The 21,614-nt window shown below is 45.8% G+C and overlaps 4 protein-coding genes across 6 annotated transcripts; 2 read left to right on the top strand and 2 right to left on the bottom strand.

The window, feature by feature from the left end:
* Positions 1-2,805: 2,805 nt before the first annotated feature.
* On the bottom strand, positions 2,806-11,848 carry LOC121569515. Of its 2 annotated transcripts, none has more exons than XM_041880542.2 (6): positions 11,738-11,848; positions 10,876-11,080; positions 9,973-10,076; positions 7,033-9,879; positions 6,546-6,754; positions 2,806-6,257 (listed from the first exon to the last, which is right to left on the bottom strand). In XM_041880542.2, the coding sequence occupies exons 2-6, from the start codon at positions 11,057-11,059 to the stop codon at positions 6,152-6,154; spliced, it is 3,450 nt and encodes a 1,149-aa protein (XP_041736476.1). In that variant the 5' UTR covers positions 11,060-11,080; positions 11,738-11,848; the 3' UTR covers positions 2,806-6,151. The 2 variants fall into 2 exon arrangements, with proteins under 2 accessions (XP_041736476.1, XP_041736475.1); XM_041880541.2 differs by having other exon boundaries at positions 11,743-11,848.
* A 1,044-nt stretch (positions 11,849-12,892) lies between these two features.
* Positions 12,893-14,479, top strand: LOC121569514 (putative nuclease HARBI1). Its single transcript, XM_045209346.1, has 3 exons — positions 12,893-13,605; positions 13,716-14,012; positions 14,241-14,479. Exons 1-3 carry the CDS (start codon positions 12,893-12,895, stop codon positions 14,281-14,283), a joined length of 1,053 nt encoding a protein of 350 aa, XP_045065281.1. The 3' UTR covers positions 14,284-14,479.
* LOC121569513 lies at positions 14,006-15,509 on the bottom strand. Its single transcript, XM_045209347.1, has 4 exons — positions 14,937-15,509; positions 14,739-14,825; positions 14,496-14,634; positions 14,006-14,364 (listed from the first exon to the last, which is right to left on the bottom strand). The coding sequence occupies exons 1-4, from the start codon at positions 15,082-15,084 to the stop codon at positions 14,082-14,084; spliced, it is 657 nt and encodes a 218-aa protein (XP_045065282.1). The 5' UTR covers positions 15,085-15,509; the 3' UTR covers positions 14,006-14,081.
* A 727-nt stretch (positions 15,510-16,236) lies between these two features.
* On the top strand, positions 16,237-21,438 carry LOC121569512 (prohibitin). 2 transcript variants are annotated; one of them, XM_041880539.1, is made up of 7 exons: positions 16,237-16,342; positions 16,976-17,070; positions 17,239-17,400; positions 17,600-17,742; positions 19,546-19,662; positions 19,879-19,974; positions 20,159-21,438. In XM_041880539.1, the coding sequence occupies exons 2-7, from the start codon at positions 16,986-16,988 to the stop codon at positions 20,369-20,371; spliced, it is 816 nt and encodes a 271-aa protein (XP_041736473.1). In that variant the 5' UTR covers positions 16,237-16,342; positions 16,976-16,985; the 3' UTR covers positions 20,372-21,438. The 2 variants fall into 2 exon arrangements, with proteins under 2 accessions (XP_041736473.1, XP_041736474.1); XM_041880540.1 differs by having other exon boundaries at positions 16,239-16,338.
* The last annotated feature ends 176 nt before the right edge of the window (positions 21,439-21,614 follow it).

The following is a 21,614-nucleotide window of genomic DNA, read 5'->3' as shown; positions in this document are numbered from 1 at the left end:
TTGGTTTGGGAGGGGGTGACAGGGCAGGGGAAATGTGGTGGGGGAGGGAAAGGGAGGGAAAGGGAGGTGTGGTGTGTGTGGGTTGGAGTTGGGAGAGCGGGGGATGGGTGTGGGCTTTACAGACTCATTGCACAGCAGTCAATCTGTCATCCCTACCATCATCTCTCAGACCCCTCCCCTCCCCAGTCCACTCTGACAGCGAATACTCAGGCCTGGGCCTATACCCCCCCCTCCCCTCTCTCTCCTCCACCACTCAAGCATGGGTCACTTTATTTCTGAATCCCTCATGCCCCCTCATCCCCAGTGCACCTTAACGATAGCCGAGCTCACAAAACAGCTCCCGCCCTCACCTCGCCACAATGGGAAAATGACCACTACTATACGCTCTCCTTTGACTCATGGCATAACAGTCTAAAGGTGTTGCCTATTGAGACCCCAGAGAGAGAGAGTCAGAGAGAGAGAGAGAGACACAGAGGGACGGTGTGGGTATAATTCCCAGGCCTGGGGCGCATCACTGTTCCCTTGACAACGATAATTTGACCCATTCCAACTCACACAGTGCCCCTCCTCCCTCCATGCCCCTCTCCATGTCTACTCCAACTGTGCTAGATTGCCCTGCGCTGACTTCCACCTGCCACCTCTCCTTCCTCCCCTCTCCCTCTACTGAATTCCCCCTAGCCTCCCCCTCTCCCTATGGTATAAACCCACAGACAGACAGACAGACAGACAGACAGACAGACAGACAGACAGACAGAACCACACCCACCCACCATCTCACAAACGGTCCAGTGCTTTGTTTGCATGGCTGTGTGATGCTTGACTCCAAGGCCAGTGGTTACAGAACTCCTTTGTCAATAGCCACTACCCATTCTTTATTTATGTATATAAAGAGAGGGTATTGGCACATCCCTTAAATGCCATGGCACTTCTAGTATCACACAGCTCCACCTCACAGCTGAGCCCACACTACATATCCCATAATCCTAGGTATACCAGACAAACAAGACCAGACAATAGTGTGTGACAGGATGAAGCTCCAGACAGAGAATTAATGAGCCATTTGGTCCAGTATTAAATAGGAAGGGAGAAATCAGTGCTTAGTTTTGGTGCTCTATAGTCACTGATGTTTCTAATGAACCAACTGTTGGCAAGCAGTGCACAGTGCCAATTAGGAGAGAAAATTGTTTCTCTTCAAACAAGGCGCACAAACACACACACACATACACACACACACACACAGGACGATGTGGTCAAAGAGGCAGTGTTGTGTAGAGACACTTAGACATTTGAACTGAATAAAATAGAGTGAATGCCACCCAGTTCCTTGATATCAGACCCTATCCCTCCCTGATCCTGCCCTGACATTCCATGGCATTCCACTCCTTTCACAGTGACCGCTCGCCTGTCGTTCGCCCTGATCTGGAACAGGGGAGTTTAGAAGGGTAAATAAAATCCTGCTGGCGTGCATTCTCACCCGTCCCTCCCCCTTCTCCTTTCGCCATCTCTTTCTCTCTCTGTCTCTGTGGTCGGCATAGCAACAGGCACCAGGCTCGTCAGAGATGGCGTTGTGGTCTATTTCTCTCTCTATCTGGAGGGAGTGAGTGAGCAGTATTATAGAGCTGTAAAGTGTCTAATGAAACCCAGGCTTTAGTATTAAAGCTGTAGTACAGAGCAGTAAAATCAGGCTAACATCCTAGTTACTACACTCCAGAAATATTTATATTTGTATCAGTATATTATCAGGACATTTAAATCCCATATAGTCTGTGTGGTGGTGGCACACCTAGGCCCACAATCAATAATTGGCCTCTCCCATACGAATGCACTGCTGCCCCTTGTGGACATAATGTAGAACAGCAAGACTGGTTTTCAGAAGGTGATTATAGGGGACTCCTTTGTATCAATTAAGCAGGGTTTTGTTTTTGTCCTCCTCTAAATTATATTGAATTAATCTGATATTTCTTCTTATGTCAGAGATTAATTGTCTATAATAAACCAGGGACAGAAGCTAAACCTGTTATGAGCAGGAGTCCTGCAGTACGGACTTCAAAAACACACCACTACTATCCCCTTTGGAAAGATGTGAGAATCTATGCTCTTCACACACTTGCCTGTCTGTCTGCCTGCCTGCCTGTCTGCCTGTCTGTCTGTGAGTCGGACCATTGGTGAAGAGTCTCAGATGGTGACTAGTGACTTTGTAAAGAAGTTGTTGTGTTAGGATGAGTGGCCTCCCTCATGTTGTGTGTCAGTCATTGTGTGTGAAGATGTGTGTGTCCTCAGGTCGTTTGTCAGGTTAAAAAAAGACTCCCACCTGCCCCTCCTCACCGCCATTACAACCTCCCCTTCCTTGCACTCTCTATCTGCTTCACAGCTGTCTAGCTCTAATCCTCTCTTTCTCTCTTTCTCTCTCTCTACCCCTCTCTGATGAAGCCAATGTTAAGAGGACAGTTGGAATAGGTATTTTGCACTCCGCTCGCTGATCTTAATGCACTTCCAGGCATGGCAGTCCCACTCCAGTCCCACTGGCTCTGAATCGACTCCGCTCCTTCCCCACTCAGAGACCATACTGTATCTGCTGAAACTCACTGGAAGTACAGTGGAAGTGACACTTTTGCATGCACGCAAAACACAAACACAGATCTCCTCCTCTACCCTGGGTGGCAGTTCAAATCAAACCATTAATTCATCCAGGGCTGCGAAAGTGAAAACCCGGTGTAGCGGGGACAGCAGTGGGGCTGGGACGGAGTGTGAGTGCCATGCCAGTGTGGGGAGTGACTGTGTTCTGTCAGGCTCTGGTTAGTGTTCTGTTCTGATCTGCTGGGCTCCTTCTGTGAACCTGTGGATGGTGCTTCTGTTTTCAGAATGCCATGTGAGAAGCTAATGCTTCAGTAAAAGGATGTTTTACTTAATATGTTATTTTAGTTTGTTTGACCTATGTTTTTTTGTTTTGTTTTCCAAGGGGTTTAAAGTTCAAAGTTCATACTCTTTACGCAGGGACCTGCCTAACTACATTCCTTTTCAATGTGATGAGCCTTTCTGTTTGTGCCAAACTGAATGTACTCCTCTGTCAATGGCTTGACTACAACGGTGCATTCAATGAAAAAGAGAAGAAAAAAACATTTCTGGATACTTTTCCTATGACCTTGTAGAAGAACAAAACCACAAAAATGTGTTAATCTGTGTATGATTTCTGTTCCAAATGCTTATGGGTGCTGATAGAATTTTGCTACAGTTTACGAAAGGTTCTAGTTGCTTCTGATTGGTTGGGGTCTTGCTCTCGTGCCTCGATCCTAACACACACACACACAGACACACACACACACACTACCGTGTTGAGAGGCACCTCCCTCCATATCCAAACTCATCACTGTGCTGATCTCAGATCAGTGAAATGTGTTAAGTATTATCAGGCCTCAGACATCTACTACAACAGACTAATCCCACATCAGTCGATAGGCCTATGCGTTTACAACCATACCGTATAATCTCCATAACTCCATCCCAGTGAAGAGTGCAAGGACAAGGTGCATGGACGATTAGGCTGCACAGCACAGCACACAAACTAAAATCCTCTTAGAATTGCAACCACAAAAAACGAAAAAGATAAATAAAACAGATCCATTCAAAAATATACATGACCAGGTGAATCATTGAATCATGGAGCATTTCTTTCATTCTCCTCTCTCTAGCTTAGCTTTGTGAACACCACCATACATTTTTTTTGTTTCTCTTAGCCTGATTCCAAATGGTTTGTATGGGAAGAGAGAGAGTGAGGTAGCAGATGTGTCCACACAGACAGATAGCGAGGCCATATGGCACAGCTGCACAGATGGAAACCCAGCTCTACCTCTGATCTCAGCTCAGGCCTGGCCTGTCCCAGACGCAACATATCCGCCCTAAAGCCGATCCCAGTTCACATACGGCCTGTTGGTCTCAGACATTCCGCTATCCTCTATTGCACCTCAAGAGCTCTTTGGTTCTAGTCAATTATCAGTTAGCCAAAGCCCCGCCCTCTCCCCTCTCCATACACACACATCACATTAACATCTGGAATTAAATTGCATGCATCCAATGGCATGTGGTGCAGAGATTATATGACATTTGATTCAATGTTTTTCTTCCTGTTTGATTGAACCAAAAGGTCTCTTAGATGAACTCAGCTGCAGCACACGGGTGGGTGGGTGTTGTGACTGGCTAGGGCAAGGGGTGTAACTGGGTGTCAGAGAGGGGAGGATGAATCTGTTGTTGGCTGTGCCTGAGCCCTAACCCACTCCTCCCAACCCCTAGCGCCCGATTGCTTTTCCAGCTTGGTGAATCTACGTTGTATGTCAGCTTGAATTGATTTTCCAGCCAGACACACATTCTTATGTAAGAGCTCTAAAACCAGAGATGATCCTTCAAGAAACTAGGGAATTTTCTGCATTGGAAAACATCACAGCGCCCAGCTATATTGTTCTAGATAACGTGCTGATTTGTTTCTGGAAGTAAAAAACAGGTTTCCTTTGATTGGCAGTCGTAATATCACTGTTTCACATGGTTTCTCACAGGTCATTCCAAACAGCTTACTTTACTCTTGATCAGAAATAATTACCTTTGCATCCACCTCATGAGCACATTTGTTCTTTGTTTCTCTGACTCACACACACTATATCGTTCTCCTTTCCAGTCTCATGTCAATCTCAGTGCTTGGTGGAGTGTATTCCTAGTTAAAAAGATAATCCCAGACAGTCTGGAGATTATTGCCACATCCAGAGCCATCCACCCCACACCCTTCCCTAAAAGAAAACAAGCCAACCACTTCTGGCTGTCTCTGGCTCTTCATTAGCAATCACTAAAAACTGTTGCTATGTGCCAACTACCAACATATTCCACAACTTTGTAGAAATGCTGTGAGTGTCTGGTGCATTTGGCTAGGTTTGTTACAATATGTACAGGACACTAGAATCTGTGTGTAGGTGACCAGGAAAAAAGGCATGTGTGTATAGTTCACAATTCCTTCCACTGTATAGTTCAGTAGTGGCTCTGTGCAGAGGGAGTCCCTTACCCTTTCCACCCTCTTCATCATGGTGCCAACAGCAGCCAACTCACTGCACCTATACCTGCTCCAGCCCCCCTCCCCTCGCCTCTCCTCACTGCACCCATACCCACTCCCAGCCCCCCTGCTCTTCCCCATCTGGCACTGTCAAGTCAGCCTCATAACAAGATGCACATTAACCCATCTATAGGAACGCTTCAGAAAAACAGGTCCATTGTCACTTTCCGTCCAGACAGCTCAGTTTCCACACATGGTTTACTGTGCGACATCTACTCTACCTACAGGTTGATTTGTTTGCTAGCTTTTCATTCCTTCTCTCCTTCTCTCTATAGTGTTGTTTTCCACTCTTCTACTAAGTTGTCTCCACTTTGTTTTTTAAACCCTTTGAATTGATGCTGCTTCTGTGCTTGACTCTGGGTTTACTGAATACGTGGTGCAATGCTGTCCACAGTATGGGCTCTAGAGCTTGTAATGCTTCAGTGTGTAATGTTACCATATGCCTTACATGTTTTCCAGGACTAATAAAAAAGCATAACGGAAAAAAAGATTTGACCTGGAGCTGTGGCTTTGTTACTGCGTTATTAGGATGTTACTGTGAGGAAACAATATGGAACTGCAATTACTTGATATTTTATGGCTCATGTTTTGAGTGTGTTTACATAATGAATGTGAATGCTATCAGCTGTGGGAGTACAGAAAATATATGGACTGAACACGGTTACAGTAAGATAAAGATGGGAATGTTCACTGTCAGAAATCTCTAGAGATTCTAAACACAGTACAGCATCCAACAAGATCAAATAAACAATAGCTGCCAGGACTAATATTGGTCCAATAAAAATAGTAGCTCAAATACTTTTTCAGTATATCCTGTTACTATCATCCGTAAAATGTCTGTGTAAATCAGTTGGTCCTGATTAAGCATGAACAACAGTACAACTATAAAACTCTAAGAACCAAAATAACTTAACTCATTGGCTTATTATTATACAGACTCACACAAGCGTTCAAGATTTCTACGAACACAGTGCAAAAGACATTCCCATACAGATTAAATTCTTACAAAACGGGATAGAAACAAACACCTTTATAAAAACATAGATAAGACTATCCTTGTCAGGTTTTGTTTGTGTCTTGAGACTTGGCAGGTGCCTCCTCAATCCCATTAGCCCTCAGTACTTCAGACAGGCGACTCAGATAGGTGGAGTCTGGATAACCATTCCTGAGTGGACACAAAATAACATTATAGAGTATATCTCAAATGGCACCCTAATCTCTATATAGTGCACTGCTTTTGACCAGAGCTCTATAGGGCTTTTCTTACATAGGTTACATCCTAAATGGCACCATATTCCCAAAAGTTGTGCACTATAAAGGAATAGGGTGCTATTTGGGACACACACTAGGTAATAAAATGAACAGCACATAACATTGACCCCTGACTTTCTGCTCTTTACTGTTGCTATTTCAGTCGAGAGCCACTAATGGTTACTGTAACCCCAGTACTCACCCAGACTTGCCCCCCTGCAGGCTTGTCTTGTGGGGGATGCTGTCCCAGCTGACCCTGGCCCCTGGCTCCCTGCCCGTGACAGTGAAGGTGAGGCCTAGCCTGAAGGCTTTCTCCAGCCGCGGTAGAAGTTTCCTGGTCCTCTCACATAGGGGAAGGTAGGCCTCGAATACTCCCCCCCGAAACGCAGAGCCAGGCGAGGGGTGGCCCTCCTACAACAGGAGAGGGAAATGTGGCAGATAATGGGATGTTCAAGATTGTAATAGCCACCAGACAGTGTTAGGAGCTAAACATGACAGAAATTATAAATGCAAAGCAAGCAATTACTGACAAGGGATACTTAGACTTAACATTTTAATATAAGCTGATTTAATAACGCCAAGAGCGCATTTGCCAGTTTTAAAAAATAGCACATGAATGACATGACACATTTAAAATGTCAACTGTAATTAGCCCATCAGATAGCGTGGTAGAGAAGTCCTGCCCTTACCCCTTGAATGCCATCTGGGATGCAGTAGGTGATTTTAACGGCGGTGTCTCTGCCATGGCCTGGCAGGCTGAAGGGCATCTCAGAGTAGTTCATGTTACCCTGGATGCCCTGTGGAACTGCCACCTCAGCCTTGGGGCAAACCCTGCATTGGACGTGGACTTTGAGAAGGCACTGTGGACACAGGGTCACCCCACACCCTGTCCTTTTCAATGACGGCCCACTCTCCCCACACACACAGATCTGTGTCCGTGCCCCAGACAGACTAGACCTTCCCGAGCCATGGCGTGTGAGAGCTCCCCCTGACCCTGACCTTTCCTGGTTCTCTGCTCCACTAGACTGTCTGTTGTTGTCCTTCTGGGTCACTCTGGATCTCAGGTTGCTTTCTTTTGGGGGCGTGACCATGTCTTGATTGGTATGTGCTGCTGATGTTGACGGGAACATTGACCCGCCACCATTCACTGCTCCCGGCCTTCCTCCGTTGCCTATCGCTGAATGGCTGAGAAATGTGTCAGTCTTGCTCCCGTCTGCCTCCATGGTCCCTCCCCTCTCCACTTTCTCCTTTATGACAGGGTCTTTCCTCGCTGGTGATTGGCTCACAACTGTGTTCTTGTGTTCTGATTCGCTGTTCCTTAGGATGTTTTTCTTCTCCTCCCTGCTGGCACCAGGCCCCTCCGCTCCCCCTCTCTGAGTCTCAGACATCCGCTGAGGGCTATTGGTCTGAAACTGTGTGGAGTTCTGGACCCCATTCACCTGAGATGGACTGGACTGATTCAAAGTGGAGGTAGAGGGGACAGAGAAGTCCTCTTGTCCCCCCCTCTGGCCTGTCTCTCCAGGGAACACCTTCCTCAGTGCTGCCCCCACTTGAGAGCACAGCTGCTTGGGGCCGATCAGAAACACACTATCTCTCATCGTCTGGATGGAGACCTTCTTGAACCGTCGCCTCACCTCAGCACAGCACACCTCTAAAGTCTCATCTGCTGGGTCGGACACGCCTAACTCAGCCAGACGCAACTCCTGCAAACAGAAGTCTGTCTTCAACATGGCAACCAGCTTCTGCATCTCCAACTGACAGGTGCTCACCACAGATGACTCCGCCCCCCTAAGGATGACAGTGATGTCATTGCTTTTGTCTGATTGGCTCTCCCTCATCTGCAGGTCAGAGGTCATGTCCTGTATACGGGTGGCGTAGGCCTCCTTCATGTAATTCCATATCACCATGGAAATGGTTAGCTCTGCACAGTAGGCATTTCTCCTGTCCAAGCTATTGGACCGCCTGGCTCTGGTTGTGGGTTTCTCAGCCTCACTTTGTCCTGGGTCCTGGACCTTGGACCTGGCCCGCCCCGAGAAACTACTGGCCCGCTTTAGAGTGGACCCTGACCCGGAGGGTGAGATGGTGGTGGTGCTGCCCCCTGACAAGGTGTTCAGAGTTGAGGTGAATGGGGCTGTCTCACCCTGCTGCCTAAGGTCTGTTGGTTTTGAGCTCAGGAAGAGTCCATTCTCCATAGAGGAGGGGGTGAACAGGGGGTCACATCTCTTGAACAGGATATCCTCTCCACTACTCTGTGTACCTGGCCTGGAGAGTCCCCCAACACCTGACCCTGCTCTGTCTAAGCCAAACAGGTCATGGCCTAACATGGGTCCAAGGCCTGGTCGTATACTTAGAGATGGGTCCCCTACCGTCACTGTGTCCCTAGGTCTGGTCCCTAGCCCAGCTGGCCCTAATGCCTTGAAGCGGGGGGCAAACTTATACCCTCGGGCCCCATCTGTCCTTCTCTCTGTCTCATATTGCTTTAGCAGCTTATCTATCCTGCCGTCCAGGGGTGTTCCTGCTGTGGAGGAGAGAGTGGGTGTGAGTCTCTCCTCTTCCCCTGGCTTGGAGGAACCAGATGTGGATGAGGGAGATCGTAACAAGCTGGCTACATCCTCCACCGCCTCCTCTCTCTCCCCCAGGAGGAGGAACTGTTTGGCTTCGGACACATCGCTGCTGTTGCCAACTATGTAGACGTTCCTGTCATCCTCACTGAGCAGCAGCTTGGGCAGCCTGACCCGCAGGCTCTCCATGGCCTTGGACAGGCCTCCCCTGGGAGAGAGGACGCTCTTGGGCAGCTGGGCTCGCCGGAGCCTGGCCTCGTTCTCCTGGTAGAGCCGGCTCAGGTCCCCACGAGCCCCCCTCAGACGCTCCAGCTCCTGCCCAATGTCCCCCACCCCGGGCACTCTCTGTAGGAACAGGGTGGTCACCCCCTCAGCGGTCACGTCCACCACCTCTACCCCATGCTGGGTGAGGATCTCCTGGTACTCCTCTCCACAGTGCCTCTGCAGGTAGAGGAAAATGTCTGCATCCATGATCAGGGAGAGGTCCTCTTCCAACATAGAGGGTTCCTGAGACAGACACAGACCCACAGCACCCCCTTCTGCCTGGGCTGTCCCCTCCCCCTCAAGGCCCTGATCTCCAGACGTAAAGTCCCTATGTGGGCCTGAGCCTAGATCACCTGAGAATAGACCCATGGCCTGCTCTGTTTGTTCTCTCTGCTCATCACCTCTCCTGTGATGGTCTGTTGGCTCCTGGGTATGAGTCCTCTTCGCTTGGTCACTAGTGCCTCTAGTAGGGACTCCCAGAACACCATTGGCCCCAGGTGGGGGTGTATCTGTGGAGGCCAGGGCCCCAGGGAGCCCCAGTATTTGGGCCAGTGCAGCCTGGACCTGGGAGTAGAGGCCCTGCAGGGTGCAGAGCTGCTCTGGGTTGTTATAGTGGATCTGGACATCATGACTCCTGTCAAGGCTGGTCACTGCTGCCTTTCCTCCAGGTAGCTGGCTGTAGTCCACTGTAACAGACATGCTCAAGATGACCTGAACGGGAGAGGGAGGGGGGGAGAAAGAGGGAGAATATGTAAGTCTAAATCAAATGTGTCACTTTTTCCCAATATTGTGTCAACAACATACCTTATTTGGGTCCAGGTCTTTGTGAGGTTCACTCAAGGTGAGTTCATACTTCTTCCCGTCCACCTTCAGAATGTGTCGGCCATGTTGAAGCACGCTCCTTGCCACTGTGTGGGGTCACCAGAGTACAAGAGCTAAATCAATCTCAGTCAGATAAATACCCTTACTAAGCACTCCTGCACCTGGCCTCTCCATTGAAATGTATGCCAACACTCGAGCTCACAGTTAATCGATGGTGACAGGCCATGAAGCATAATACCTTGCATTTCATAGTTAATTTGCAAATGGATGCAAAATGAAGTTTAAAAAGAGTGGCTATGGTCAACGAGGAAGGAAGGAACTTAGCAGTGGCAACGATGTACCGTAGTTGTTACTTTATGCCTCTACGTTATGGTGAAACAGTCCATTTATCACCATCAAGTCTCCAGTCTCCTGATCTCTTCTCTCTACCAATTCATCATTCACATTCCATACCCTATGCACCCCACCAGCCCACTCTTCCCAGGAGCCTCAGACACATTATATGCACAGTCACACACACATACACACACACAGACACACACACACACACACACACAGTCTTGTACAGCTAACCTTGTGGGGACACACAATTCAGTCCCATTCAAAATCCTATTTTCCCTAACCCCTAACCCTAAACCTAACCTTAACCCAAAAACCTACCCTTAACCCTAACCATAGCTCATAACCCTAACCCTTAACGTAATTCTAACCCTAACACTAATTCTAACCATAACCACTTAGAAATAGCATTTTACCTTGTGGGGACTAACAAAATGTCCCCAGTTGGTCCCCCCAATTTTTTTTTACTATTCTTGTGGGGACTTCTGGTCACCACAAGAATAGTTAAACATGTCCACACACACACACACACACACACACACACACCTCCAATGTCCTCAAAGGTGATGAGGGCAGAGCCGGGTGTTGCCTTGACAATGGTGACAGATGCTATTTCCCCTCCTCCATTCCTGGCCCTCAGGAAGTAGATGTATAGCTTGTCTGTCAGCCGGTCCTCCTTTATATCAGTGGGCAGACCACTCACCCTCACTGTCCTGCACTGCTCCGCCATCTGCTGGGCAAAACTGGGCTCCTGACATACAGGAGGAATACATTGGTGGGTATACCAAGCCAAGTCTCACTTCAACCATAACCACTGATTGTAAATTGTCAATACATTTGTCATTGCCATGTAATAGGCCAACATAACTATTTTTTTGTGGGGGTTATCTCGATATTTGATAAAATTACACCCTGTGCTGGACGTTGCCACGAAACTTCATCAACATAATCAACAGAAACGTTTTTTTATTCAACTGCTGTGTCAACGGAGGTCAATGCTATGGAAACAGCTTGAGATACTGTTGATGTTGATAGTATACTGTAAAGAGAGATGTGCTAACTGTTCACATGACATGCGCACTGACTACTTGATGTTCAAATGAGGTCCACAAAGAACAATCGACCAGTTTGCGCGGTGGGCGTCATATCACTTTAATCCGCTGTTTCAGAAAGATTAGTGCGTATAGTTATCCATTCCCTTCCCTGCTCTATAACAGAGAAGATCACTTTAACCATCAAATCACAAAATCTGTGAAAATCAAAGGAATGGATAAGTGTGAAGACTGCGGAGACTGAGAAAATGAAACTTCAAGGAAGTGCACAAACGACACAATCTAAAATGACCTCAAAGTAGATTTCTTCAAGGCATTGCCTTTTTTCACAACGACATCAGCGCAAATATCCTTACCTTACCTGTTTAGATGCCTCTCATATCTCTCGTCTCGCACTAAAGTCGTGGACGTACTTCACTTGCATGTTGTTCAAAACATGGATGGAAAGTGAAACTGTATGAAGTAGGAACTGGAGGGTTAAGATTGTTGTTGTTCTTCATTTCAAACGCCAGGGGGCGAACATAAGGCCTGGGTCACAGGTCCAAAAATGAATCAATGCATTGGTCAATTCAAGGCCTAGATTAGAATTGTCCAATAATGAGATACATTTGTATTTCAACAAATCGTGTGTGTGTGTGTGTGTGTCTGTGTGTGTGAACAAAACGTGTGTGTGTGTGTGTGTGTGTGAAGCCAGCCACTGAACGTTCTGAAATTATATACAGTAAATTCAACTTTATTTTCATAATGTCACACTAACCTCTCAACATTTGAAAAATTAAGAAGAAACAGTCAACTGAACGTTCTGAAATGATATACAGTAAGTTCAACTTTATTTTCATAATATGTCTCACTAACCTCTCAAAATTTGAAAAATTAAAAAGAAAAATGCCTAGGCATTATTCTCGCCAAGGACATGATTAATTCAACCTAAGACAGTACAGTATGAAGATAGGCCGAAACTGCTTCTCCAAAAGAATCACACTTGTAGGCGATGTCATGCGCAGAAACACTTCATCAGGTCTAACGGGTTGTCTCGCGCTGAACTGCGCATGTGCAGACCATCAAATCAAAGGCACTTATTCGATATAAAGTTGTTTTTGACGAAATTAAAAACGTCTTAGTTTGTCAGTTTTACGAGGTTAGAGTAATAACATGTTCAACTAATTAAGACATTGGCTCATATATAGGTTGTGCCTTTAGATTTCGAGAAAATTAACAACTAATGAATAATTTTTCACTTCTCTCGTTGACTTCTCAAACCCCGACCTGGGCCCGTATCTCTAAAGAATTTTTGTGCAAAAAGTGGCTCCTAGCGGCCAAATTCTAAGAAAATTCTCAGAGGCATGACGTTTTCTTAGAATTTCCCCTAAAAGTGACACGAAAATCCCAGTTAATATAAAAGCTATTCCTCAAGAGTCCTAGCGCTTAAAAGGGCTCCTAAGGCGAGATCTGCTAAGAGCAGGGAAGAGGACTTTTAGTGGCTTAGGAGTTACCCTAAGCAGCTGCACAAAATGGCCAACAGAGGAGGCAGGAGAGATGTCCTGCAAACACTGGATGACAGGGAATTATTGAGACGCTACAGATTGGATCGTGCAGGAATCATGTTTGTGGTGGATCTCCTTAGAGATGCAATTACTTCACCAACTCGACGCCACAACGCTATTACACCGGAGAAGAAAGTAATCACAACCCTGAGGTATTTGGCAACAGGGAAAATGCAACAATGCAGCAGTGATGACTTGGGTCTGTCCCAATCCTCCGTCAGCAGAGTCATCACCCAAACACTGACAGCTTTGTCACAACCTAATATTGTGACACAATTTGTTTCATTCCCGCTGGATGCCCGCACTTTACACACACATAAAAGGGCATTTATGGACATTGCAGGATTCCCTGGCGTTGTGGGTGTAATTGATGGAACACATGTGAGAATAATTGCGCCATCAGAGGACGAGGCTGTCTTTGTTAACAGGAAGAATTTCCACAGCATCAATGTGCAAATAGTGTTCAATGCGGCCTGGAAGATTTTGGACATTGTGGCTAAATGGCCAGGCTCCACACATGATGCGAGAATGCTCTCCGAGAGTGGCATCAGACAGCTTTTTGAGAGACGCTATGTGCCAGCTAATTGCCACTTGTTAGGGGACAGTGGCTACCCATGCAAACCATGGCTCCTTACACCTTACCTCCAGCCACGCCAAGGGCCCCAACTAAACTATAACAGGTAAGCCAAACAATACAAAAATCATGGAAATGAAATGCAAGCAATATGTTAGAGCATCCAAGTAGTGCAATATTTCCATCAAATAATTAAAGGTCTGTATTCTATTGTAGGGCCCACAAGACAACAAGAGCGGTGGTGGAGCGTGGCATAGGCCAGCTTAAGAGGCGCTTTCATGTTCTCCACGGAGAGGTGCGGCTGAGGCCTGAAAAAGTCAGCAAACTCATCATAGCCTGTGCAATATTACACAATATTTGCAAGGTTAGACAGATTGCAGAACCTCTGGAGGATGGCGATGAGGATGGAGACAACGATGAGGATGGTGGTGAAGAAGATATTCACATTCCACAGGGGAACCTAGCCCAGAGTGGACTGCCTTACAGGGCAAACTTCACAAATTTACATTTCAGGCAAGCTGTAGCCCCATGTCATTTGAGAACTTGTGATGGTATTAAGAACTACCACAGTTTTACTGCACATCACCTGCAACTGTTAAATGCAAGACACAGAACACAATCTCTAAATGGTTTATTTTTTAGGTGTTCAATTTTAAGGCGGTAGTACTCCTCCTGAAGGGAAAGGACTTTTTTTTGTTGTTCAAACACATCAATTGTGAGTTGCAATCTTCTCTCCTGCAGGGATGCTGACGGAGCAGGTGCTGCGGATGGGAATGGTGTTTGATCCGCCGGGCTATCCTGAGTAGCAGCTGCAGATGGTTCAGGCGGCAAACTTGATGGGCCCGGTTCTTGTGATGGCTCCATGCTACAGAAATACATAGGCCTAGTTTAATTATTGTTTTGATTAAATTAATTTAATACAATGAGCATGGATAACACATGAAATGGCTTCTGCAATGAATAAACACTGTTGATATGAATAACCCTGTGTCCTACCTTTGCTGCATTTCGAGGGCCTGCATCATTGACGTGTCAATGCCTGTTGGCAGCCCGGTGACACTGACCTCAGAGTGTCCCAGGACTTGAAAGACAGTGTCGGCCACCTGGGACAGCCGCTTTGCAGGTGGTCCACCCCCTAGAAAGAAACAGTCAATGAACACAGTACTTAGGCATGTAAATTAACTTTGCCAGCAGGAGCAAATTGCCAGATTATGTGGTAGGCCATAGTATTTTGCTCACCTGTGAGTGAGGATTCCCGCTTGTGTGCTGCAATCTCATCTTTTGCCTTGGACTGCAGCACATACCACCTTTTCTCACAATCGTCGCCTGTCCGCACCACCAGTGGAAAAGAGGCATTGATTGTTTGGGATATTGTGTCCCAGGCGCGCCTCTTGCCTTGGCTAGTGACAGTTGGGCCAAATTTTCCTCGTAACATACCTTTATGTTCGTTCACCAACTGGGCCAGCAACAAACCTTGCTCCTCAGTCCAGTTCGGCTTGCGATTCCTTTTTTTCTCCATTTTCTGTGTTTGTAGGATATTTGTTAACAAGCCTTCATAAATAGACCAGCCAGCAATCACAGACATTGTTAAAAGCTGAGCTGTGTTACCCTCGTTAAGTTCACACTGAGTTGTAACGTTGCAATTTCTACTTCATTAAGGACAGCCCCTTGAGATAGGCCATCTTGTTTTCAATGGGGTCCATATGAAAGTGAAAGTACAAAATATGCCAGCTAGGATATTAATATGAGCAAATGAGACACAAATCATTATTTGAACAGGGTGTAATGAGCTTAAGTTTTCACATATTTTAGATTCTAATGTTAGGCTATAACCCCTACAGCTTACTATTCATTTTCCAGATATTTTCTTGAATGTGAAATATTATTTACAATTATAGTCTGCATAAGATTAGAGTGTATAATTATGTTTATTGATTTGAGGGTACATCCTTTGCTCATTATCACCAAAAGTTCATTTTCATCAAACTTGTAGGATCAACCAATCACGGCTTTTGAAACGATGACTCATACCTAGCAACGGGGTCAACCACACCTCCTCACTAAGATAGGATTTTTCATCCATTCCTGGCTCAGAGTTCACTGAAAATGTTCTGGAATCACTTCTAAGCTAAAACTCCTGGCAAGGAATTTTTAGGTTAAGTTAGGAGCTCTCTGAGAGGATTCTCAGAATCTTTAAGGATACGGGCCCTGGTCTGCATGGTCTGTTTCGCAAGCGTTCCTGGAAGTCTCGCGATGTTGCGTCTCAGGGTTTAGAAACTCTGTGATTCAACCCTGTTCAAATGACAGAAATATCTAATTATCATTATAAACTGGGTGGTTCAAGCCCTGAATGCTGATTGGCTGAATGCCGTGGTATATCAGACAGTATACCATGGGTATGACAAAACATGTATTTTTTTCTGCTCAAATTACATTCGTAACCATCGGTAACAATATACCACACCTCCTCGGGCCTTATTGCTTAATAAGGCACCTCGGGGGTTTGTGGTATATGGCCAATATACCAGGGCTAAGGGCTGTATCCAGGCACTTCGCGTTGCGTCGCGCAAAGATAACAACCATATACCACACCCCCTCGTGCCTTATGGTTAATTATATCATAATATTACTATTATCATAGTTGGTGAACTTCGGCAACCAGAATGCTCAGCGATATTCTCACTAGCCAATGAATTGCATCAATAAACAAGTCCTGGAGCACTATTTATCCAATCAGAGAGGAGTTTGTTAGAAGTTGATGCGCATGCTCTGCAGAAAGAAAAATTCATGCGTTCTAACGTCGGCTACGGTGGAGGTCATAGACAGATCTGACAAAACAGTAGGTGAGTGCTAATTTAATTCGTTATGACCATATACATGTATCAATATATAATTATTAAAACTCCCTAATAGTCAGATATTGCTATTGTAATGGTGTGTGACTTGTTATGTGGGTAATTATTTAGTAAACCGGGAAGGTACGCATTGAGTAACATGGACACGAGCGACCGATTTGCAAGTTGATGTCGCTGCGTGAGCATGTAACGTTAACTTAACTACAGATTGTCATGATAGTGTTTGTTACCCTGATCTAGAGCTATCGCTTGGCATGACAGGTCCAGGTGTGACATTGCGTGTTTTATGTTTCAATTCACATAGCTAGTTAAATATAGTCTTCATCGTTTTTGTTGCAAGGTCTGCTTGCTTGGCTAGCTAGTGTGGCTAATGCAGCTTTGGCATCATTGACAAACCAAGGCCATCACGTCAGAAGGGAATAACTAAGAGCTCTGGAAAAACGAACAACACGTTTATTTGGATAGCTTTAGTAGCTACTTACCTACATGTAGATGTATTATACCACATACTCAATTATATAATTAAGAGCTAGAGTTTTATCTGGTGAACTCACATAGAAATGAAAGTAAATGTATCTATCAATGAATAGCTTTTTATAGTCTTTAATAATTTTTTTTCAGGGCTGCAGACATGGCGAAACTATTTGAATCCATCGGGAAGTTGGGGCTGGCACTCGCTGTTGGTGGAGGTGTTGTGAACTCAGCCCTCTTCAATGGTGAGACATTGACCTCTGTAAATGGATCAATGGATCTTGATATCAGTGGAGGCTATGGAAACACCTGGATGCAATACTAGAAATTCTGAACAACATATCTAAGGCTTAAAGTTGTGAATTCCATAAAACTACTAACCTGAATTGTCCTAATATTTCTTCACATTTCAGTTGATGCAGGTCATCGGGCAGTTATATTCGACAGGTTCCGGGGAGTGCAAGATGCCGTAGTTGGCGAGGGAACTCACTTCCTCATTCCCTGGGTACAGAAGCCTATCATCTTTGACTGCCGTTCTCGTCCACGCAACGTGCCTGTCATCACAGGCAGCAAAGGTAACTAACATGAGTCACGAGGACCGGCACAATAATCTTCACACTTAGTCTTTCTCTGGTATACTAAAAGCTTTTACCTACCTATCTTTCTGTCGTTTCATTTCAAGCTCTATCCAAGAGTGTTTTCCTTTTTTTACTTCTTCAACTGTCCTCTTGTAGTTTCTTTGTAAAGTCTTAATTCTCTCTCCCCACCCCACAGATCTGCAGAATGTAAACATCACACTGCGTATCCTCTTCCGGCCGGTGACTAGCCAGCTCCCACGCATCTTCACCAGCATCGGCGAGGACTACGACGAGAGGGTACTGCCATCCATCACCACAGAGGTCCTCAAGTCCGTGGTGGTGAGTGTTAGACTAATGCTGCATTTCCATTATAAGGTTTTACCCTGGTGTTTGGCCTAAAAACAGACTTTTGCATTTCCACCTCTGAGGCCTTGTCCCAAAAAAAGTCTGAGTGGCATTGGGTTGCAGTGAAGTCTATGCTATCCAGTGTCTTTATGTGTATGTATGTATGTATGTACAGTGAGGGGGAAAAAGTATTTGATCCCCTGCTGATTTTTTACGTTTGCCCACTGACAGACATGATCAGTCTATAATTTTAATGGTAGGTTTATTTGAACAGTGAGACAGAATAACAACAACAAAATCCAGAAAAACGCATGTCAAATGTTATAAATTGATTTGTATTTTAATGAGGGAAATAAGTATTTGACCCCTCTGCAAAACATGACTTAGTACTTGGTGGCAAAACCCTTGTTGGCAATCACAGAGGTCAGACGTTTCTTGTAGTTGGCCACCAGGTTTGCACACATCTCAGGAGGGATTTTGTCCCACTCCTCTTTGCAGATCTTCTCCAAGTCATTAAGGTTTCAAGGCTGACATTTGGCAACTCGAACCTTCAGCTCCCTCCACAGATTTTCTATGGGATTAAGGTCTGGAGACTGGCTAGGCCACTCCAGGACCTTAATGTGCTTCTTCTTGAGCCACTCCTTTGTTGCCTTGGCCGTGTGTTTTGGGTCATTGTCATGCTGGAATACCCATCCACGACCCATTTTCAATGGCCTGGCTGAGGGAAGGAGGTTCTCACCCAATATTTGATGGTACGTGGCCCCGTCCATCGTCCCTTTGATGCTGTGAAGTTGTCCTGTCCCCTTAGCAGGAAAAACACCCCCAAAGCATAATGTTTCCACCTCTATGTTTGACGGTGGGGATGGTGTTCTTGGGGTCATAGGCAGCATTCCTCCTTCCCCAAACACGGCGAGTTGAGTTGATGCCAAAGAGCTCGATTTTGGTCTCATCTGACCACAACACTTTCACCCAGTTCTCCTCTGAATCATTCAGATGTTCATTGGCAAACTTCAGACAGGCCTGTATATGTGCTTTCTTGAGCAGGGGGACCTTGCGGGCGCTGCAGGATTTCAGTCCTTCACCGCGTGGTGTGTTACCAATTGTTTTCTTGGTGACTATGGTCCCAGCTGCCTTGATCATTGACAAGATCCTCCCGTGTAGTTCTGGGCTGATTCCTCACCGTTCTCATGATCATTGCAACTCCACGAGGTGAGATCTTGCATGGAGCCCCAGGCCGAGGGAGATTGACAGTTATTTTGTGTTTCTTCCATTTGCGAATAATCGCACCAACTGTTGTCACCTTCTCACCAAGCTGCTTGGCGATGGTCTTGTAGCCCATTCCAGCCTTGTGTAGGTCTACAATCCTGTCCCTGACATCCTTGGAGAGCTCTTTGGTCTTGGCCATGGTGGAGAGTTTGGAATCTGATTGATTGCTTCTGTGGACAGGTGTCTTTTATACAGGTAACAAGCTGAGATTAGGAGCACTCCCTTTAAGAGTGTGCTCCTAATCTCAGCTCGTTACCTGTATAAAAGACACCTGGGAGCCAGAAATCTTTCTGATTGAGAGGGGGTCAAATACTTATTTCCCTCATTAAAATGCAAATCAATTTATAACATTTTTTACATGCGTTTTTCTGGATTTTGTTGTTCTGTCTCTCACTGTTCAAATAAATTCTAGACTGATAATTTCTTTGTCAGTGGGCAAACATACAAAATCAGCAGGGGATCAAATACTTTTTTCCCTCACTGTATGTATGTGTGTGTTTATATGGGTGTGTTTGTGTGTGTGCCTCACAGGCCCGGTTTGATGCCGGTGAGCTCATCACCCAGAGAGAGCTGGTGTCTCGGCAGGTCAGTGATGACCTGACAGAAAGAGCCAACACCTTCGGCCTGATCCTGGATGACGTCTCACTGGTAAGCTGATGTTGTTTGAAGGAATAATACACTCAAAACTACTAATTCCTATGATTTACAATGTTGAATAACGCTAACATGTGAGGACATTATATTTGTGCACAAATGTTTGATTTTAACGTTATAATAAGTAAGGAAGCGAGCGTTTTACTCTGTGGGCCTGGTCATCACTTGTATGTGTTTTTAATTGAAGACCTCATGTTCCTTCTTCCACAGACACACTTGACGTTCGGTAAGGAGTTCACAGAGGCTGTTGAGATGAAGCAGGTGGCTCAGCAGGAGGCCGAGCGGGCCAGGTTCGTTGTGGAGAAGGTAAGGAGAAAGGGTTTGAGACATTGACAGAGATTAATTTTGTAAGGTGATAAGAATACTAGGCATGCATTTAATACACTTAAAGCTGGAAGTGACCCTTAACAACCAAGTGATTCTGACTTTGCGCACCTTTTTATAAAGGATGAATAGAAGTCAACAGTGTATTTGTTCTCTACTTCACCAGGCCGAGCAACAGAAACAGGCAGCCATCATCTCAGCGGAGGGTGACTCCCAGGCCGCCCTGCTTATCGCTAACTCCCTGCAGGAGGCTGGAGACGGCCTGGTAGAGCTGCGTAAGCTCGAGGCTGCCGAGGACATCGCCTTCCAGCTGTCCCGCTCCCGCAATGTCACCTACCTGCCCGCCGGCCAGGGCACACTCCTCCAGCTGCCCCAGTGAGACCCACACACCCTGACCTAATCACCCCTCCCTGTGACCAGCCAATGGATGGGCCATGGAGGGGGAGGGGGAGGAGAGGGTGAAGGGATGGGGGTCCTCCACCTTCACACAATCTCCTCTCACTTCCACTAACTATGGACTGGTGAAATAATGGCGGCTTGGGAGTGTGGAAAGGTCCATGATAGGGTTCTGAAGTATGGGCAGTGTGTGGGGAAGAGGAGGGAGCCTGAGGCTTGATCTATGGTAAACTACATATAGTAAGTTCTGTTAAAAATACAAAATTGGTGATGCAGTAAATTATCTTGGATTTGTCTGACAAATTCAGGGCAGTGACTGTGAGGGGCTTGTGATATGAAGAAGTTGTAATTATGTTAATTTAGGGAAAGAGCTGTTTGGAATGTCATGAAAAAGATGGAACATTTTAGCACTATTGTAACCACCACCGCAATCACAATCCTGGGCATTTATTGATCTGAGAGGACAAGCTATTTAATCAACTGCATTTACATTAATCTTAGCCAAGCACAAACTTCCATGGGTGAATAAGATACTGCTGCTATACACCAAAGTAGTTTGGGATCCAAAGCACCCTTGTTTTTCCACTCATAACTTTAAATTACCTCGTACAAACAAATTATCTGAACTAATCTACCCAGAGCCATATATTCTGAATATATGACTCTGAATCAACCCATCCCTTTGACTGAGTCTATTGTGCAGAGATGGCCTGTCAAATGTCCTCTCACAGCTGGCTTTCCTAAAATCATCCCAGTTTGATTGCCATAGAGTCCCAGCACTGCACTCCCCCTACTTGATTGCAAGGTTGGATCCTCTACAGAATCATCTTTGGTTTACTAGCACGTTGTCCACACCACCCCATCTATGGTCCTCAATGACATGTCCCTCCTAGCCCAGTGGTATGAAACGTGCCTGTCAGATGGTCATGGGTAGCAACCTTCCCTCATTCTTTAAAGTTTGTCGCCGTGTCTTTATTTTGGTGGGAGGATGTGCAAGCCCCCGCATTCCACTCAATGTCTCAACTTAACAATAAAATTGTCTTATTTCTACATCATAGTGACAGCTCTTTTTTGTGTACCAAATCTCTGTGAAATGTGACACGGTTGATGTTCAAGTTATGGTTTTCTCATTTATAGCCACAAGAGGGCCCTATAAATATATTGTGTGTTTTGCGTCCGATTTTGTGAATACCTGTACTTGAGGGCATAAATATCATACTTAGACC

The sequence above is a fragment of the Coregonus clupeaformis genome, chromosome 30, assembly GCF_020615455.1.
Source record: "Coregonus clupeaformis isolate EN_2021a chromosome 30, ASM2061545v1, whole genome shotgun sequence".
Taxonomy (NCBI): Eukaryota; Metazoa; Chordata; class Actinopteri; order Salmoniformes; family Salmonidae; genus Coregonus; species Coregonus clupeaformis.
Note: the sequence above shows the minus strand (reverse complement) of the source record. Positions and strands in the feature narration are given on the sequence as shown.

Excerpts from the sequence above, each read along its gene's own strand:
- LOC121569515 (XM_041880542.2), bottom strand. The coding sequence starts at position 11,059 with ATGGCGGAGCAGTGCAGGACAGTGAGGGTGAGTGGTCTGCCCACTGAT. Across the intron at positions 9,880-9,972 it reads AAGACCTGGACCCAAATAAG|GTCATCTTGAGCATGTCTGT; the intron begins GTATGTTGTTGA and ends TCTCCCGTTCAG. Across the intron at positions 6,755-7,032 it reads TCCCAGATGGCATTCAAGGG|GAGGGCCACCCCTCGCCTGG; the intron begins GTAAGGGCAGGA and ends CTCCTGTTGTAG.
- LOC121569514 (XM_045209346.1), top strand. The coding sequence starts at position 12,893 with ATGGCCAACAGAGGAGGCAGGAGAGATGTCCTGCAAACACTGGATGAC. Across the intron at positions 13,606-13,715 it reads CCCCAACTAAACTATAACAG|GGCCCACAAGACAACAAGAG; the intron begins GTAAGCCAAACA and ends ATTCTATTGTAG. Across the intron at positions 14,013-14,240 it reads TTCACAAATTTACATTTCAG|GGATGCTGACGGAGCAGGTG; the intron begins GCAAGCTGTAGC and ends TCTCTCCTGCAG.
- LOC121569513 (XM_045209347.1), bottom strand. The coding sequence starts at position 15,084 with ATGTCTGTGATTGCTGGCTGGTCTATTTATGAAGGCTTGTTAACAAAT. Across the intron at positions 14,826-14,936 it reads GTTGGTGAACGAACATAAAG|GCGACGATTGTGAGAAAAGG; the intron begins GTATGTTACGAG and ends TGGTGCGGACAG. Across the intron at positions 14,635-14,738 it reads GCGGGAATCCTCACTCACAG|GGGGTGGACCACCTGCAAAG; the intron begins GTGAGCAAAATA and ends GTTTCTTTCTAG.
- LOC121569512 (XM_041880539.1), top strand. The coding sequence starts at position 16,986 with ATGGCGAAACTATTTGAATCCATCGGGAAGTTGGGGCTGGCACTCGCT. Across the intron at positions 17,401-17,599 it reads TGTCATCACAGGCAGCAAAG|ATCTGCAGAATGTAAACATC; the intron begins GTAACTAACATG and ends CCCACCCCACAG. Across the intron at positions 17,743-19,545 it reads AGGTCCTCAAGTCCGTGGTG|GCCCGGTTTGATGCCGGTGA; the intron begins GTGAGTGTTAGA and ends TGTGCCTCACAG.